The sequence below is a fragment of the Pezoporus flaviventris genome, unplaced genomic scaffold, assembly GCF_033815535.1.
Source record: "Pezoporus flaviventris isolate CSIRO_AGI_PZ_B2104156 unplaced genomic scaffold, CSIRO_AGI_Pfla_v1 ptg000007l, whole genome shotgun sequence".
Classification (NCBI taxonomy): domain Eukaryota; kingdom Metazoa; phylum Chordata; class Aves; order Psittaciformes; family Psittacidae; genus Pezoporus; species Pezoporus flaviventris.
Genome location: NW_026892555.1, coordinates 57190484 through 57209979, shown reverse-complemented (window position 1 = coordinate 57209979; position 19496 = coordinate 57190484). Strand labels below are relative to the sequence as shown.

Sequence of the window (19496 nt, the reverse complement as noted above, 5' to 3'; positions counted from 1 at the left end):
GATGTCCCAGGGAATTACAGACCAGTCAGTCTCACCTCTGTGCCTGGCAAAATCTTGGAGCAGATTCTCCTGGAAGGCATGCTAAGGCACATGAAAATCAACAAGGTGCTTGGTGACAGCCAGCATGGCTTCACTAAGGGGAAATCCTGCCTGACCAATTTGGTGGCCTTCTATGATGGGGCTACAGAACTGATGGGACAGGGGTAGAGCAGTTGATGTCATCTATCTGGACTTATGCAAAGCATTCAATACTGTCCCAGATGACATCCTTGTCTCTAAATTGGAGAGACATCAATTTGATAGATGGACCACTCGGAGGATAAAGAACTGGCTGGACAGCTGCATGCAGAGTTGTGGTCAATGGCTCAATGTCCAGTAGGAGACCAGTAATGAGTGGTGTCCCTCAGAGATCGGTGTTGGGACCGGTCTTGTTCAACATCTTTGATGGTTGATGAGAAACTTAACATGAGTCGGCTTCAGTGTGCACTCACATCCCAGAAAGCCAACCGTATCCTGGGCTGCATCAAAAGGAGCGTGACTAGCAGGTCGAAGGAGGAGATCCTGCCCCTTTACTCTGCTCTTGTGAGACCTCACCTGGAGTATTTGTGTGCAGTTCTGGTGTCCTCAGCATAAAAAGGTCATGGAACTGTTGGAACAAGTCCAGAGAAGGGCCACGAGTATGATCAGGGGACTGGAGCACCTCCCGTCTGAAGACAGGCTGAGCAAGTTGGGGCTGTTGAGCCTGGAGAAGAGAAGGCTGCATGGAGACCTCATAGCAGCCTTCCAGTATCTGAAGGGGGCCTATAAGGATGCTGGGGAGGGACTCTTCATTAGGGACTGTAGTGATAGATCAAGGGGTAATGGGTTCAAACTTAAACAGGGTAAGTTTAGATTGGATATAAGGATGAAATTCTTTCCTGTTAGGGTGGTGAGGTACTGGAATAGGTTGCCCAGGGAGGTTGTGAATGCTCCATCCCTGGCGGTATTCAAGACCAGGTTGGATGAGGCCTTGGGTGATATGGTTTAGTGTGAGGTGTCCCTGCCCATGGCAGGGGGTTGGAACTTGAGGAACTTCAGGTCCTTTCCAACTCTAACTATTCTATGATTCTATGATTCTATCTTAAGGTCCTTTCCAACCCTAACTATTCTATGATTCTGTGATTCTATAATCATTTAGCTAGCTTAGAAAATAGTCATGTGTTATTTGGACTGTGTTCATTACTTTAAAGTGCCTACTGTTAATAGAAACTTATACAGGCATCAGCATACTATTTATTTGCTAAGCATTTTGTATGTTGATTTTTACAATTTTATCCAGCTTGCTGTTCCTGATAGAACAGTCTTTGCAAAACTCCAACCAATATATGACCTCACAAGTCTTCTGAAAAGACTTATAAGAAAGCTAGCTGTGAAAGTCAGTTCCATGATTTAAACCTTTGTATTTCTAGCATTCAGGTTTTCAGTATATATTCTAAGCTTCTTATGACTTTTTAGAGAGGTTTTTAGTCAATTATGGAGGAAAAGATCTCAAAAGAATAACACCACTCTTCAGTGCCAAGGTGGATGATGATTATTCTTTTTTGGTGGTATATCACTATTTATGAATAATAAAGCAATAGCGAAATAAAAGCGTTCTGAAGGGAGATTCAATAGGACTAATTTTTGGTTGTTTTTTTTTTTTTTCTTCTTCTTTTCGTAATCTCCTTGGCCACACTCTGAAGAGAGAGGATTGTGACATTTTTCTCCTTTCCTTTTCTGGCAGAAATGTACTTGGTTTCTTGTCCTCTTTTTTTTTTTTTTTTCTGTTTTTCTTTCCTCTGAAAGAAGCTCATAATAGATCATTTTGTTGTTTGACAGAATGGATTAATGTTGGAGAAAATTAGCTGAATTTTACAGTGCATTGGGATTATGTTTGTTGAATGATAGTAAAATGTGTTTTCACTCATATTTTGTCACAGAATTGTGGTTCTGTTTAATTCAAGAAAGAAGTTTCCTGTATGGAATCTATACCAATTACTGTGAGGGGAGAAAGTCAGGTTCTTAGATCATTACAAGTTTTGAGACATTGTAATATACATAGGCAATATATGAAACACTTTATCTAGTTTTCACTGCATAGAAGTGTTCATTAATATCATAGGAGGTGATGCCAACATAAACAGAAGTGAGACTTTCAAATCTGACTATACACTAGGTCTTAGTGGATACAAACACAACTAAATAGTAGGAGTTTCTAAGACGCAGGAGAAATTGCAAGGAAGTTGAGCTAATTTCTTCAATAAATATATATATGTGTGTGTATATATATGATAAAGAATTCAGTATTGCACAGACATTATTTGCAGATATTGTCCTTTTTGGTACTATGAAATGGGAGCTTTTATGAAAGAGAGGTGCTAGATGAGATGAAGGAAAAGATTTTGCATATATTGCTGATCTGAAAATAAACAGCATTTGAAGACTGTGTAGAACTATAAAATTTCTCTCAGCCGTATCACCCAGGGAAAAGTCTTCAGGATTTAAAAGTAAAAGTACAGGATTTTTGAAGGTGCGTAATACTGATAAAATTGCAAAAAGGTATAGCAATTTCCAGGTGGGAAATGGGGAGGATCAGAGCAAAAACCACCTAAAATTGAAAAAATCCAAAGTAACACTACATCCCTACACATTTTAACAAAGTAAATAATGGAAATGAATCAGTTGTAGAACAATTCACAGCGTTGACTCATGAATGCTTAAACTGAAGGCAGATGGTATAGAATGCACTGACAGAGATCAGCTTAAACTCTAGGGTATTAGCTTAACCTTCAAAGATATGTTCTAGGGGTCATTTGGCTCTAGCAGTTCATTACTGAAATGTTCACTTACAGCTTTGCCTCATTTCAAAACCAAGCAGTGATTTATGTGCATCATTATGAGTGTCTGCTAATAGGCGATATAAAATATAAGTCAATGATGTGAGGGCTAAGAGGAGATCAGTGAATTAAGGAGTTAACAGTAGCTAGTAAAGTACAGGAGATGTTATTTGGTTTGCCAAAACAGCACTGTGACTGGAAGAGGCCCTAAAGATAGGAGGAAAGCCAGTGATACCATTATCTTCAAGAAGGGCAAGAAGGAAAACCTGGGGAGCTACAGGCTGGTCAGCCTCACCTCAATCCTTAGGAAGATGATGTGGTAAAAAGAAGATATGCTTGATCAGTCTGATACTCTTCAATGATGACTGGCTTGGTATATAAAGGCAGAGCAGTGAATATTGTCTACTACGACTTCAGGAAGGCTTTTGACACTATTTCTCCTGTGATCTTCCGGAGTGTTTCCTGGGGAGTTCAACATGAGATTTATGGTATTCCAGAAAGTTCTCTTTCATGAGGTTTGTCAAGCCACAGTTAAAAATAGTGAGGCTTGCCATCAGTGCTGACTTACAGTCTTGTCCTCCTTCCTGTCTGTTTTATTCTCTCCTTGCTCTGCTAGGTATTCCTCTTTTTGAAAAAGCTGCTTGTGTCTGACCTCAACCTGATATGTTTTCGAGAAGATTTCAAAGTATGCCAGTTTTTTCACAGCATTGCTTGCCAAAAGAAAAAGGTATTTGGGACACTTGAAGTCCTCAGTATTTTACCTGACAGTACTGGAAGGACAGCCTTTCTGACTTCATAGAAGCTGCTTTGGCCAGTTTTAGAGCTGGTATGGTAAAATTCATGGCATGAAAAACTGTCTCTCAGAAGAGAACAGACTTGAAAACCTCTTTCTACTATGTGGCAAGAAAGGTGAAATAAGGATGAACTCAGAATGATCCCAGATGGGAAACCTTACCTGAGTAAGTTTGGAGCTGCAAAACTGGAATTCTAAGGGTTACCTAAGTATTTTGGCACTTACAGAATCTGTATTAAGCATGTTCACTGGATAGTTATTTGAATTGCACTATTTCTGATAAACCAAATGTCTTGGACCTCACAGGCTTTCTTATCAAGTTTTTCTTTTATTGTCTAAAACAGATCAGTAGTTTCCAATTACACACATTTGTGGAAATCACATTTCTTTTAGCTATTTCATTTCAGTACATAGAAATTGTTGGTACCAATGAACTTTAATAAAATGACAAGAAGACAATTTTCTGAATACTTGCTGAAACAATAATCATCAATAAACTTCCATGAATATTCCTTATTAAGCTTATCAGTGCGTGACTCTCGTATTCAGTAAAACATATAGTCTTGCTGACCTCTACTTTCTGACATTTTCAGAAGTTAGTTTTATATATCATACAAAGACATTTCAATTAAAAAGAAAAAAATAGCAAACCCAGAATACATAAAAATGACTATCACATAATAAAGTCCTCTTAGGTGACCCTTCAATACCTTCTAAAAATAACACATTTTGTTCCTCTTAACTATTTAGTTTTAAATATTACAAATGCATCTTGAATCATACATTGTTATATATGTGCAAAGCACATGAATGTACATGAATATAAAATATTAAGTTTTAGCTTTGAAATATACTACACTTTTGTAGGTAGGGCTAAAAAAATAGGCCTGTGCATACAGACACACAGGTAGACATATTAGTTTAAAGTAATTTATTCATATTTCATTTAATATTAACTTTAGTAGCTCCATTACATTTGTGGGCTTTTCACAGACTTAAAACTGACTGAGAAGCTGGTATATAAAAATAAAGGGCTATTTTTTCCACTGCGTACGCTCACACACATGGTGATCACATCATGATCATGTGTATAGATAGATACAGCCAGAGAATTCTTGACATTGCTCAGTTTTAAAATTGCAATAAGCAATCATTCAAAAGCAGTGCATACAATTCTATATAAATACACATAATGTATATTTGGATTTTTTTTTTGGTCCAGAAACAACTTAAAATGAGCGACAAGACTCACAAATCACAGTCCAAATTTGTGCATAGAAATGAAGCTAGTGAATTTTTGCTTCCTTACTGATGCTAGTTTACTAATGTAGCAAAAATAGAAGCAAATCAGGAACCCAGACTGGAAAGGGAAAAACACAGAAGTGTTTGTAAATTGCTGTATCTTGCATCAGCCTAATACATCCTACATCTGGCAACCTTTCTCTTTTAATTTCATTTTCAGACAGTAACTCAGGTGGGTATTGGGGTGGTTTTTTTTTCACTGGCAAAAGTTGTTTGGTGTAGTAGAGGTTGTAGATGCATGACCAAATGCTGTATAACTCAAGGCTTTTGAAATCCATGGTTGCCATTTAACAGAACAATGCTTTGCCTCTGTTGTGGCAAGTTTCACCTTCCCAAAACAAACGAAACAGCATCATACCTGTTGCCATGGAAATCTGCAACTCCATCACTTTTTTTCTTCATGTATTACAAAATGTATATAAAGGTGATCACTGAACAATATGTGGGAAACATTACAGAAATGCCAACATTTTACAAATGATTTTACAAAATCTCTCATCTGGTAGCAATTTCAACTTTTCCCACCGTACCATATAAGCAAATGATTAAGAATAATGAGATCGCAATTTATTTCATTTTTATAAACAAGAACTTATGCTGATTTGTCAATGGATTTTGAATCAGGCACATGCATACATATATAGAGATACACATTCAACAGCCAGCCATATAATCCCATATGAATCTTGTCTGGCTGCTACTTTTATGGAAATGGATTCTGACAGACAGAATATGTGATGAGACTAGCAGCTTTTACCCTGAGACAGTCATAAGTAACAGTGATGTATGCTTCCATGATAGCACAGAAAATCGTCATTCAGAGCTTGCTGCTGAATACTGCAGAAATTTTAAAAATCTATTCCTGCAGTGTAGAGAGGACAGCACTCCAGTAATTTTAACATTTCCATCATCAACATGGGCAATGGGACCAAACCCACTCTCAGCAAATTTGGGGATGACATCAAACTAGGAGAGCAGTCAAACACCCAGATGGGCAGGCTTCCATTCAGAGGGACCTCAGCAAAGCAGAAGAAAGGGCTGACAGGAATTTAATGTTTACTCAGCTTTAAAAAGAGAAGGCTAAGAGAAATCTCTGTTTTTTTTCTCTCTCTTCTTAAAGATATGTTGGAGAGAAGACTTACCAGAGGTGCACAGTGAAAGGACAAGAGACAGTAGTCACAGGCTATGGCATGGGAAATTCAAGACAGACTTAAGGAAAAATTCTTCACAATGAGTTGCCCAGCACTGGAATCAGTAGACATAATCTACATTCTTGGGGGTATTCAGAACTTGACTGGATAAGACCCTGGGTAACTCCATCTAGTTTTGATGCTACCCCTGCTTTCAACAGAAGATTAGATGAGCTGACCATGAGCAGTCATTTCAAATGTCTTTTTTTCTCATCCTATATTCAATGGATTTGAAAATCTGAGAGCTAATGACTTGTGCTATGCCAGTGCATTGACCTGACATTATTTTGCTTACTGTAGTAGCTGCACATCTTTACATAATATAGCTACTGTAGCAAGTGAAATAATGTCAAACCAACAGTACAGTGTCTGTACTTTCTGTATCACTGTCTTACATTTCTCCTGAACCAGATTCCTACACAGCTGATAAACAAAAACTGTTAGCATGGGTGGCATCATATGAGATATCAGTAACATAAGAACAATGACACACAGCTGGGAGCAAAAAGAACATAAACAGCCCCTATCTGGACAGGCTTTGATTAATACATATTCAAAGACAGCTTATACTTGGAAAAGTGTCTTTATTTCAGATATGGCCTTTTTAGATACTCAATATCTGTTGTCTTCAGTCTAAACATAATCAGAGAGATTATTATAAATAATTTTCATGTTAAAATATCTGTTGTCTTTAGAAAAAGGAATGAAAGCAGAGAAAAAAAAAAAAAAAAGCAAAATTAAGACAGAGTGTGAACTTCACCTAATTTTTGTCCTACCACCAGGTACCTGATGAGCCAAAGCACAAAATGCACAGGAGGGATTTACAGAGTAACTTTAAGACTATTCTGAGAATTTCTGATCCCCTCACAGATTATTACTTTTTATAATTTTCCTAGTCTCTGAAAAGCACTGTGCCCCTCTGTAAATCAGTGATCAAGAAGTTTCTTATTAATCAGAGACAATGCCTTAACTATTCCCTTGGTGATACAAAGAACTCATGAACAGAGCTGCTGAAACGAAGGAAGGCCTTGCTTAACAGCAGACACAGAATAGTACTTTAGTTAAGAAGGCTGATGAAAACCATGTGAAAAATGACTTTTCAGAAGTTATTTTTCTGTGAATAAGTAATTGACTATGATTCAGGATTTGTTGTGGTGTTGTTCTGTTGCTGTGCTATTCCTAGCATACAGCTGATTACTCTATGACCTTAGGCAATTCATACCCAGCTGAATTTGGTCCTATTTTTCTGTGCCTCATTTTACTCATTAGTATAATTATTAGAATAATACCTGTCTCCTGAGAGTATCAGGTGCTTCATCAGCTATTATTTTTGCTAATAGTAATAGGAGCTCTATAGGCTAGCTTAGTTCATTTTACAAGAAACATTATTCTTAAAATAGCAGATACGAGATTAACAATAATTAAGCCCATGGGAGCCTGAGAATTATTTTTCTCCTAATACTTAAGTCAACACAGCCTGCTTCTCTGTTAAGGGAGTTTGATGACATAAACCCACCAGCACAAGCAAGTTGTTTTAAATATACACAATACGAAAGAAAACTTCTCTTCCACATTAAATGCTTCTCAAAGTTTAGTCAAGGGGAGGGCTGGGAATAGCCAAACAGGGTTAAGTCAGGCATGCAGCAACTACCATATAATTACATCTGCCTTTCCTCATTTATCACTTATATCACCCACAGCTTTTAGCAAATAAGACTGCTAATCAAATCATAAATTTTGTTCAGGGAAGGTTCTTTGGTTCTTCACTTTCTGCATTTTCTAGAAACAAATATGAATTTCAACATGACGGTGCCTCTCCAACTACTTTCATAGCTCGTAAACATGCAACATTTTGCAAAATATGAGAAAGGAAAAAAAAAAAGAAAAGTTAAAATAAATGATACCTGACTTCCAAGAAATATGCTCTTTAAAAATTTCCCAGAAATGTAGATAGGTGGCTCCTTAGATTTTTAAAGCTTCTATGTGCTAAATTTTCAGGAGGAGCTGCATGTTCAGATATCTTACTATGTAAAATCTTTGCCCTGTTGCATTTAAACAAACTAACCAGACACTAGCTGCTTAAATCAGAATGCTCACAGTACAGCACAGTTGCATACAAACATATAAATGAGGTGAACAAAATGGGGAAAACAGCATTCATAGGATTCATGTATGCACAGCTTTAGGATAGATTCATAGGATGGGGCAGGTTCCTTGCAAATAAGAAACTGTATTGTCTCAGTTATGAGACACCTCTGTGAAGCATTTATTACAAATTTTGGTTCAGCTCCTACTTTATAATAGGGGGATTAAAATCTGAGTCTGAGGTAGCACAATACAGAAAAATCTGAAAGAAGACTAACATATAAAATAGACCAGAAATTTTTTAGGAGGAAAAAATTAGATTAATTTCTAGGTTAGGATGCATGTCCATATGGTGAGGTTCTTGGGTTCTAGTCTCTAAAAGAGATTTAGAGCATAATTTTGCATTCAAGGTCATCCAGCCCAATGGCTACAGATAAATTATGTTAGGCAAGGGAAGAATTAAATTTTCCCCACCATACTCTGACTGAAAGCCCTCACCTGTTTTACCACTTCAAGAACATTCAAAACTCCAGGGCAATCTTTAGTTTTTAAATGGCAAAACAGCATTTAAATTATATCACCAACTACTAAAATATCTGATACACTCATATGCAAGGACTTGCCAGCTCTGCTTTTGCACCTACCCACACCACCTACCTACACACTTCATAAACCTTTACGCTGCCTGTAGTGCTTCTGACATGACAAATACCTCTTGTTACCCACCCCGGCTTTATCACTTCATATGAGCAGCTGCACTGACACTCTGTTACCATAGTAAAGACTTGCCCTACACTGTGGGTTCATTCAAACGCACAGCACAACCATCCAGCAACAACAACCACATGCAGCATCCCCTGCAGAAGCTGGGCTTTACACCTTATTCTCTCACTTCCTGCAAGGTGCTGTATAGGGGCACAACAGGCAGAGGAAAAGGTGGTAAAAGAGCTGTTGCCCCGTCACGAAAGGAACAGGAGAGGGACTCTAATGGCTGTGGAAGTCTCAATCTCATGGTGAGATGAAGCGTTTTCTTTAGGAAGTGAATGACACCTGCTGCACAGCTTTTGAATGCGTACTATTGAATATTAGCAGTAGTCTCTGCAAAAATGCCAATGAAATAAATCTACATTCAACAAAATATTTTCTTTCAAATAAGATTAAAAAATAAAACAGCTCCAGTTGAAGGAATCATTAATTGCTGCCCACAAATCCCTTACTTTCTTCTGAAGTGGAGAATGCCAGAAATAGAATTGTGATGAAACGTTAGGATTCACTTCATCCTTGCCCACACAGTTTTCTGAGCCCAAGGACTAGCAAAGAGCCTGATCAAATTCTTAAAAGTTCTCACAGAAAAATCTGAGTCAGGAAAATGTCATTATGTGCTTAATGAAACAAGAACCCTATGGGAAATTACTGATACTTATGGGAGCTAACTTTACATAACTCAAACCTGAAAGTATACAGATTCTGACTTAGAAGGAAGAAAAAACAAAACAAACAAAAAAACCAAACCCAAACCCAAGAATTCAGCATTCTTGGGCTTGTTGTTAATCTTGGCAATATCTACAGATGGTTGTGATTTGACACATACTTCAGTGGAACACTCCCAATTTTCCATTATAGGTTTCCACCACAAAGAAGTGTGAGCTTTAATGCTCTAGAAGCCCTCTCCTGCCCAAAATGCAGCAAGGCTTTTTCAGTTTTAACTTGTAACTTTCAAAGATACTGTCCCTCACAGCACCCTTATGGACAAGTTGTCCAGTTGCGGGATGCATGAATAACTGGCTGAAAGGCAGAACTCAGAGGACTGAAGTGAATGGGGCTATATCTGGCTGGCAACTGCTCACCAGCAGTGTTCTCCAGGGTTCAATTCTAGGGTCATTTCTGTTCAATACATTTATCAATGTTCTGGATGCAGGAGCTGTAAGCACCATTAACAAGTTTGCTGATGATACCAAACTGGGAGGTGCTGTTGACTCCCTTGAGGGACAGAAGGCCTTGCAAAAAGATCTAGATAGACTGGAGCATCAGGCAATGATTAATGGGATGAAATTTAACAAGTACAAATGCTGGATCCTGCACTCAGGATGGAGTAACAGCAGGCATAAGTATAAACTGGGAGAAGAGTGGCTGGAGAGCAGCCCTACAGAAAGAGATGCGAGGTCCTCGTCAGCAGCAGGCTCAACAGGAGTCAGCAGTGTGCCCTGGCAGCCAAATGGGCAAACCACAACCTGGGGTGAATAAAACATAGCACAAACAGATGGTCAGAAGAAGTGATTATCCCTCTGTATTCAACATAGGTGCAAGCTCATGTTGAGCACTGTGTGAAGTTCTGGGCCCCACAATTTCGGAAGGAGGTGAAGATTCTTGACTGTACCCAGACAAGAGTAACAACTGGTGAGAGGGCTAGAACGCATGTCCTGTGAGGAGTGGCTGAGGACTTTGGGCTTGTCAAGTTTAGAGAAAAGGAGGCTGAGGGGCAACCTCATTGCTCTCGACAGCTTTCTGAGAAGGTGGAGAGGTGCTGAGCTCTTCTCCTTGGAATCCAGTGATAGGACACATAGGAATGGCACAAAGCTGAGCTAGGGGAGGTTTAGTTTGGATATTAGGAAGCATTTATTGCCAAGAGGGTGATCAAACACTGGAACAGCCCTCCTAGCAAGGTGTTCAATGCCCAAGCATGCCAGTGTTAAGAGGCATTTGGACAATGCCCTTTACACCGTGTTTAACTTCTGGTCAGCCTGGAAATGGTCAGGCAGTTGGACTAGAAGATTGCTGTAGGTCCTTTCCAACAGAAATATTCCAGTCCAGTCCAGTCCAGTCTATTCTATTCTGTTCTGTTCTGGTTCTAGTTCTATTCTACTGCTGTTCTGTTCTGTTTTCTGTTCTGTTTCGTTCTGCTCTGGAAATAAGCTTCACAACACCCATGGGAACCAAGTAAACAATTCACTATGTATTGCGGTAAAGCATCCATCTTTTTACAGGGTTATAAAGTTTCTAAACAAACATTATACTGAAAAATCATAGATGGGAAATAAAGAACAAAAGTGAACTAAATATCAGAATGAATAACTGGCCTATGCTTTAGGCTATACTTTAACTTGCAGAAAGTGCATGAGTTCATGAATGATCCTAAAAATTCAGAACCTCAGTGGCTGAGTTTATATCAACATTTGGAAAGAGAAGAAAACATGCTAAAAGACCAATGTGTTGTGACATGGGATCATCTATGGTGGATTCCACTAATTTTCTTCTCCAGTTTCCCATCCAGGTATTGACACAACGCAAATGCACTCAGGCAAAATTAGAACATAAAAGAGCTTTGTCATAGTAAGTAAATTGTAGTACTGAAATGGAGCCCAAAAGATGTATATTTTAACTAAATATATTTTATATTCATTGAGCTGGCAGCATCCACTTGTGTCTTTCTGTTTTTCCCATACTTTACAACTTGAAAATAATAAGTGATAGGCATACCATTGCACAAAGACATAAATAGCCATAAACCAGACGAAGTTCTGGAGATGCACTGGCAATGGTGGGATACTTCAATTTGAAACCATAATTTTAAATTGAAAATTTAAAATGCTTGACATATTTCTTGATGATGTTTGATCCTGTAATGTTTCGATAAGTATATGTTTGTGTTGTGATCAGGTTAAAAATAGATGAAGAAATACATATTACAGACTTACATGACAAAGCTAAATTAAAAGTTCATTATGACACTAATGCTGTTACTGTATCCAGACTCAGATTATTTTTGTTTCTTTTCTGATTCTGAGATAATTTATAGTAATATTCTTCATTCTATTTACATGCCTGTTAATACTGTGTCTGACACCCTGTAATTTATATTTATCCTCAGACCCATCCATTGTTACCCTCCTCAATCTGTTCCAGATTAAAAGAAAGATTAAATGACTCCCAGGCTTATTTCTCAGCCACCTTCCTCTTAAACCTCACCTTAAGCCCAGTTGCATTGCCTGATATGTGTCTTATTTGGCACACTTATTACTTCCCCCCCAATAACATTTTTTTTTTAAACATATAAACTGATTGATAATATCTGTTTTAAATGTCAGAAAACTATCATGATGACTCCTTCACTTACATTAAGTTGAATATTAGAGACAAGACTTGTAAATAATGATGATGCGAAAAAAATATTATGCAATGTCCATAAAGGTGTTTATCTTCTTGCAAATGTTTAAAGGATCACAGTCTAAATAGCATTATTTTTACAGCTCTGTTGTCTAAAGCAAAACAAGTGCCATGGAAAATTTCCTACAACAATAAGTTATGAAACTTGTGCCGTTATATTTGCTTCATGCATTTATACTTCAGTTTTACTGACATTTGATTAACTTCAGTTGCTTAACATCAACTTTAGTGCTACGTTATTTAGAATTATTGTTTTACACATTGTAAGTTTTTATATATTTCAGATTACATTATAGGTTTTTACTGGCAGCTCTTGAAAGAAGTAATTTATAAGGTTAGAAAGGTATGACTATTTCCTTAGCCTCCCTCATATGCATAGTCATAACATGAGAAATCTACAGCCCTTAACTCCCCATGTTATGCACTTGAACAACAGTGGGTGAAGAAGTTACATCAGGAGTGTTTCCAGTGGAGGCTGAGTGGCAGAAGATCAAAGCTGGCATTAGGGATGAAAATGTTTTGGTAATCATTGCATCCTGGTGTAGAGGCTAGGCAGACAAGTGCTCCTGAAACCAACTGTACTCATATGCTGGCTTGTGAAAAGTACCTTTTAAACTTTTTTATCTGAAAGAGTTTAAAAAAAGATCACCAAAACCAACATCATCTACTGATTCCAAGGAGGGTACTCAGCATTTACTGAGGGTGAATGACTCTTTTTCATTCTCTCCTCAGGACAAGACAACTGAGAAGATATAACAGTTTACTGCTGCCTTTGTAACCCAATTTATCTCAGTAACCCTGCAGTATCCTATTCCTTTTAAGTAGGGTTTTGTTTTGGTTTTCCAGATTAGAAAGCTGAATTGACCCACTGAGTCAGATAAGCACCTAAGCTAACAGAAAGGTAGTGGAAAAATCTTGCAGCCCAGACTGGGGACTGGAGAGTGGTGATAGAACTGGCTGTTAGAGACTCAGATGTGCATCTTCTATGCTTAACACCTGGCTACAGTTAGTGGGGATACATGCTGGTTTTGAGGCTAACACTTTTTTCTTCTGTAATTCCAAGACTAACAATATGATCAGATTTCTAAATTATATTAACACCCCCCAACAACAACAAAAAAAAACCAACACAAAAAAGCCCACCCAAACCCAAACAAAAAACCCCAGGGGCACATGGAAGGGGCAAGAGAAGAGGTTTGTAAGAAGGCATATTATTCAGATGATAAAACCAGAACTGCTGACATTTGCATACAGATAACACAACAGTACAAAATATGATATTGTAAATAGAAAGCCGGTCAATGTTTTTTTAATTAATTTGTTATACTGAAACTGTACAATCATAGAATTATAGAATCATAGAATAATTAGGGTTGGAAAGGACCTTAAGATCATCTAGTTCCAACCCCCCTGCCGTGGGCAGGGACACCTTACACTAAATCATATCACCCAAGGCCTTGTCCAACCTGGTCTTGAACACTCCAATTGCCCCCTCCTCTGCAAAACAGCTGCAAAATAAAATTGCCATCTGTATTACACTGATCCATCAAAAAAAAAGAAAGATAACAAAAGAAGTGAATATACAGATAACAATTTCCCTGAAAAGAATCTCAACTGAAGTACTAGCATTGGCACAAATTAATTCTTTTCCCAAACACATAAGAGCATTGTCCACTTTGTTGTAGTATTTGAATAAAATCTAGTCTGCTTTAATGTCAATAAAACCAATAACTAACTCAAACCCACACCTACGCCAGTCACAAATGATACCATACTTCAGGTCTTTTTCCCAGTGTTATAATTTGAAGGGGAAATGGGCAGAAGATAAAAGTGCGTACATGACTGACTACTAAACTAACTGAGCTTCTGCTCACGATGACAATGGAGCAGACTTGGTACTATATTATCATAGAATCATAGAATAGTTAGGGTTGGAAAGGACCTTAAGATCATCAAGTTCCAGCCCCCTGCCATGGGCAGGGACACCTCACACTAAAATTATCTGCCGCATAACATTTTTGCTTCCAGTCCGTGCCCTTTCAAAGGTAAACGGAAAGGCTTAGTTTCTTCTCATGCCTCTCTCTAACATTTTACTTGGCTTCAGCAACAGATTTCTTAGCATAAAAATGAATGTATCATCACTTAATATTCTGAAACAGAATTTTTGTGTCCAGAGACCTCCATAAATGAAGTAAATTTCAAAACCAAACACCATTAGCTTACTAGTTGAAGTATAAAATCAACAGATTTTTCAGCTTCTCTTACACCACCCACAGCTTCTGCATAGCTTATGGCACTCACCGGACCAAAAACACATCAACAACAATCATTATATAGTGCTTACTGAAAATCCCTGACCATGAAATAGCATGAATTCAAAAATATCTGTTGTCTTTGTACACAGCTAATACTGTCATTACAGATGAATCCATGGAATGCCATTACTCCACACTTCTTTTGTTCATTACCAGTTTTTAATGAAGTTTAAAAAAAGTTTAAACTTTTTTAATAAGTTTAAAGATATCAGTGAAAAGGGCTTACCCTTGCTTTCTGCTCCATCTCCATCATTAATCTTTCATGTTGCTCTGCTATTGCCAGTGTTGCGGAATGGACTTTCTGATATATCATTTCTCCTTCTCGTGTCTGAAAGGTGAACAGCCCTTCTCCTGTGTCACACATCCTGTAGTGAGATTTAAACAGAATGGAAAGTAAAAAAATGAGCATTATGTAATTTTTATCTAACTATTACAAAAAGTGCACACCTTGCAGTAGGAAATTCCAGCTTTTGTAGTTAAACTCTGGAATTCTGAGCATCTGCAGTTATTTTTACCATTGAAGAGAGGCATATTACAGCAGATGTGCTGAACTTCATGAACATAACCTTTAAATTCAGTTTTAATCATCATCTGGGTAGTGAGAAAGAAGTTTTAGCATAGAATAAAAACTTGAATACAGTCAGCTATTTCCAGCATTGTTTAAAATGTCTGCACATGTAAGAGGGAGCAAAATTTTATTCTCTAAACCAATTCCAGCCAGAAGTGTAAAGCACATCAGGACTTAGAAAAGCTGATATTTGAAGAGAACAGTGACCAAATAAAAATGTTATGGTTAATTGCTACAAAGAAGTGATTATGAAAGACATTTTAAGTAATGAAAGACAGCATTAAGAGGGTTAAATTATAACTGTCTCTGTTAGTGCAGTTATGTGAGGCAGTGTCTAAAGCTACCTTGATACTTACAAAAGCCATTCAGTCTATTTGACAATAGGAAGAGTATTTCTATAGTAAAAGAAGATTAAATAGTGAAAAAAAAATCCCAGAAAAAAAAAATTTAATTTCTTCTTTTGAAAGAACAACTGCTGTTACCCTTATCTGTGATATCGATGTAGCATTATTCTGTGGAAGAAAAGTGGTACATGGTAATGCAATGACAAAGAGGGCTGGGAAATACAGCAAATGGGAAGAGACAACAATGTTAGGTTATTGAATGACCTTCACACAGAAATCAGGAGGCAAATTGCTGAGCATTTTAGAAAAATGTGTCCTGAGTAGTCTAACATTCTAGCAGGTTTTTAAATAACAATATCTTTACAGTTTACACCCCAGATTCTGTATGATTATTCATACATTGAATTTTAAAAATGTTTTCCCATCAAATGAACATATAGATCTATGATATTTTAATTAAATAATCATTTGAATATGTCTCTGGCTATGTTACATGCACACACTATCATATTACAGTTTCTTGAAAATAGAATAATGCTTTTCATGAGACATTTTTTTGTCAAATTACAATACAGCTTCCCACAAAATTTTATTTCAAAACTCGGTTGAACAGGACTATTGTGCTACAGAAGAGAGTACTGAGAGCTCAGCAGTTGCTTTTGATTTCAAGGCTGACCACTGAAGATAAAACCTTATTAACACTTACAAAATCTTTGTCTGTCATTGGAGGAGACATGCTTTTGTGAGACTCCTATAAAGAACTTATGCATAGCTACGTGTGAGAAGAACAGAAAGTACTGAAGGCGGAAACAGAGAAAAGAGAGGTGCTTCTGGAAACTACCTGGTGAAAATACTTAGTAATGAGGTGTGGAAAAGAAAGTCATAGTCTTAAGAATAGATGATTCATAATATTATCCATATGAAGATTATCCATAATTCTGGAATGAAAATAGTCTTCTCCATCCCAAGATGTAGAGAAAATACAATGTATTTTGGATACAGGAATTATTTGATCAGTATTAATGTGATGTACTGATTAATAGATTAAAAAAAACTCCAACTTTTTTATTAAATTCCAACAGAGATCAATATCCCTGCTGTGAATATTTAAGATACTTTATATCCTTTGCCACAGTCCTCCAAAGAGCTTCTGGTAGAAATAAAATGTCTCCAGAGTTTTGCAACATTACGGCAACAGCTTTTCAGATCCCTCAGGGCATCATATAGCTGGTACTCTCCTTTTGTGCAAAGAGATCTTAATAAAATTCAAACAGCGTGAAATGGAAAGTCTGGAAAAAATTAGAAGGCTTCAGAAACTGAAGCAAAATATGATCTCTTTGTTGGTTCCAGAGGATGAAAAATCCTACAGGGATAAAAACAAGGAAACAGGAAATGGGGCATGATTAAGATTCAGGAGATAAGCTGTGTGTTTTGACAGAGCAAAACCTAATTGCCACCACTGCTGATCAGACTAGGGTCTGTACCACCTTCACGAGCCATGCGTGGAGCCAGCAGTGCAGGCTGTGGAGGTGCCCCAGCACCTCACCCACTGCACAGGACAGCACTGCAGGGGCCTGTTTCCCCACAGCAATGGGTGACTGTGGTGGACATGTCAAAGAAATGCTGGAAAATCATAGATGACAGCCTCCCTGTGTCTGCACTGTGGGCTTCCCTGGCTAATGATGGATGACATACATGCAGCCAATCCCTCTCCTCCTTCTCTTTCTCCTTCTTTTTCTTTTTCCCTCTCACCTTGCCTCCTCTCCTTCCCTTTTTCCTTTCCTCTTTTCCTTTTCCCTTTTCCCCTTCCCCTTTCTCCTTCCCCCTTCCTTTGCCTTGTCTTCCCTTCTTTTCCCTTTCTTCTCCTATTCCCTCTCCCTCTCTCTCCTTCTCCTCCCTTTCCCTTCTTTCCCTTTTCCTTTCCCTTTAGTTTTTTCACCTTTCCCTTTCCTTCTCCTTTCTGTTCTAGTCTGTTCTTTTTTCTGTTCTGTTCTTTTTTTTTCTGTTCTATTATTTTCTATTTCCTGTTCAGTTCTATTCTAGTTATGACACGAAGATCAGTTGCATGTTTTAGGGTTAGCTTCAGTCTTTCTTTCTAGGGCAAGGAAACAAACTAAAATAGAAGCACTCTAAAGCATGATGGAGATGGGGCCAGGCAAAGGGGTAAGTGTGCTCTTGTAAGCTTAAGAGTTTTGCCAAAAAAAACAAAGGCCTTTTACTTATCTGGGTACAGGAATGGACAAGCCCATAAGTTGAAGCGCAATTCTTGGCTTGTTCTATTTACAGTCAAAATATAGCCAGAAAAACAAAGAAACTCTTTTCTTTACAGCCTTCTCTGCTGCCAGGTAACTGTCCATTTAAAGCTACAGTTTCAGGTTTAGCCTTGATAATGCATTGCTTTATTATGAGTAAAAATAAAATAATTGAAGGTAAATATTTTTTTTCTATGTTTAGTGCAGATATGATTGTTCAGCTGCTAATTTATTAACATCTTCATAACTTTTGTACAACCTATAATCACTTTAGAGAAAAGACACAACAAAGATGTGGGCCTCTTCTTCCCCTGATGCTGCTGCAGTTATGCACCACAGGTCTACCAACTCAGTATGACCTTCACTGTCAAGAAACTTCACTGATTTTGTATACTTAAATTTTTCTATGAGAGACTTAACTGTCTGTGGACGCTTGAAAAGTGCTGATATTAGGTTGTCTATTTCTGTGTTTTCCAACTTTAAAACAGGAATGTTATTAACCTATGCTTTAGGATATTTAAGGATTCAATACATTAAAATGTATCAAGTGCTTTGACAGAAATAGGAGAGTGCATTTTTTTCTATGTTATTAAAGATTGATATAACTGGGCAGATAACAAAACTAGCAGGTAAACCAATAATAAGTTTTACTTCTTAAAATACTTGCATAGCTTTTCACAATCATCATTAGCAGATCTGGCTCAAGAGCCAGAGTAAGGAATAGGAAGAACATGAGAGCTTGTGGCCCAGAAACTGGTGAAAGAGATCAACAGTGAAAGTTCTTGCTTTTACTCAAAGGTAGAGCTTCTGTTCAGGCCAAAGAGATTTTCCCATCAGTACTGCCAGATTTTTTTCAGCATTTCCCAACTTCCTGTGAGGTTTCCCACTGGTCAGTACAGTAACTTCATCTTTTAGAGCAGAATCAAGACTATATATTAATTATATATTTACCTCGTAGAATTCCCTTCAAAAAGGAAACTGTTGACTACCATTTATGAGCGGCACCTTTTGCCAATTAGAGGTTCATGCTCTCCTGTCATAGTTGAAATATTTTGAAAGTTTAATGGTGCAATATTCAGCAACTGCATAAGAGGACAGGAATTTGACATCTCAGCTTCATTTCACTACTTCAGTTAAGGGTAAAATTCATTTTCACAATAATGAAGGTTGTCTGAAAACTAAGATGCATAGAAACATTATTTTCTATAAGGCATTGTTTTAAAATAAAGGATAAATGATCATTGTAACCAGAAAAAAAATAGTTCTTCATATATCTAAATCTAAATTTTAATGTATTTGAACGGCTTCTTTTTACCCACAAGTAGTTTAGCAGTAAAGAAATAATGGCTGTCGTATACTCAAAAGTATGTAAAGTTACATGCAAATGATTCATTAAAAAGGTAAAGATCGTTAAGTAGGCCCTGAAAAAAACAACCTAAAATGTTTATTATTAGTAATTATGGCTATTAATAGCTAATACATGATAACTAGCTGGTACCCTAGTTTAACATTTACAGTTCTTTGAATAAAAAGGAACTTTATTTTTTTTAAATGAGAACATATCATGAATAGGTGTTGTCCAGTAATCAGAGTGCTAAAATTTAACAGTACCAAACTGGATGTAACTG

The 19496-nt window shown here is 37.3% G+C and overlaps 1 protein-coding gene across 1 annotated transcript in view; it reads right to left on the bottom strand.

The window, feature by feature from the left end:
* Positions 1–19496, bottom strand: part of DOK6 (docking protein 6) — a 236454-nt gene that overhangs the window by 45245 nt on the left and 171713 nt on the right. Inside the window, exon 6 of the mRNA XM_061448884.1 lies at positions 14931–15069. Coding sequence (XP_061304868.1) covers positions 14931–15069 — 139 coding nt within the window. The remainder of the gene's footprint in view (positions 1–14930; positions 15070–19496) is intronic.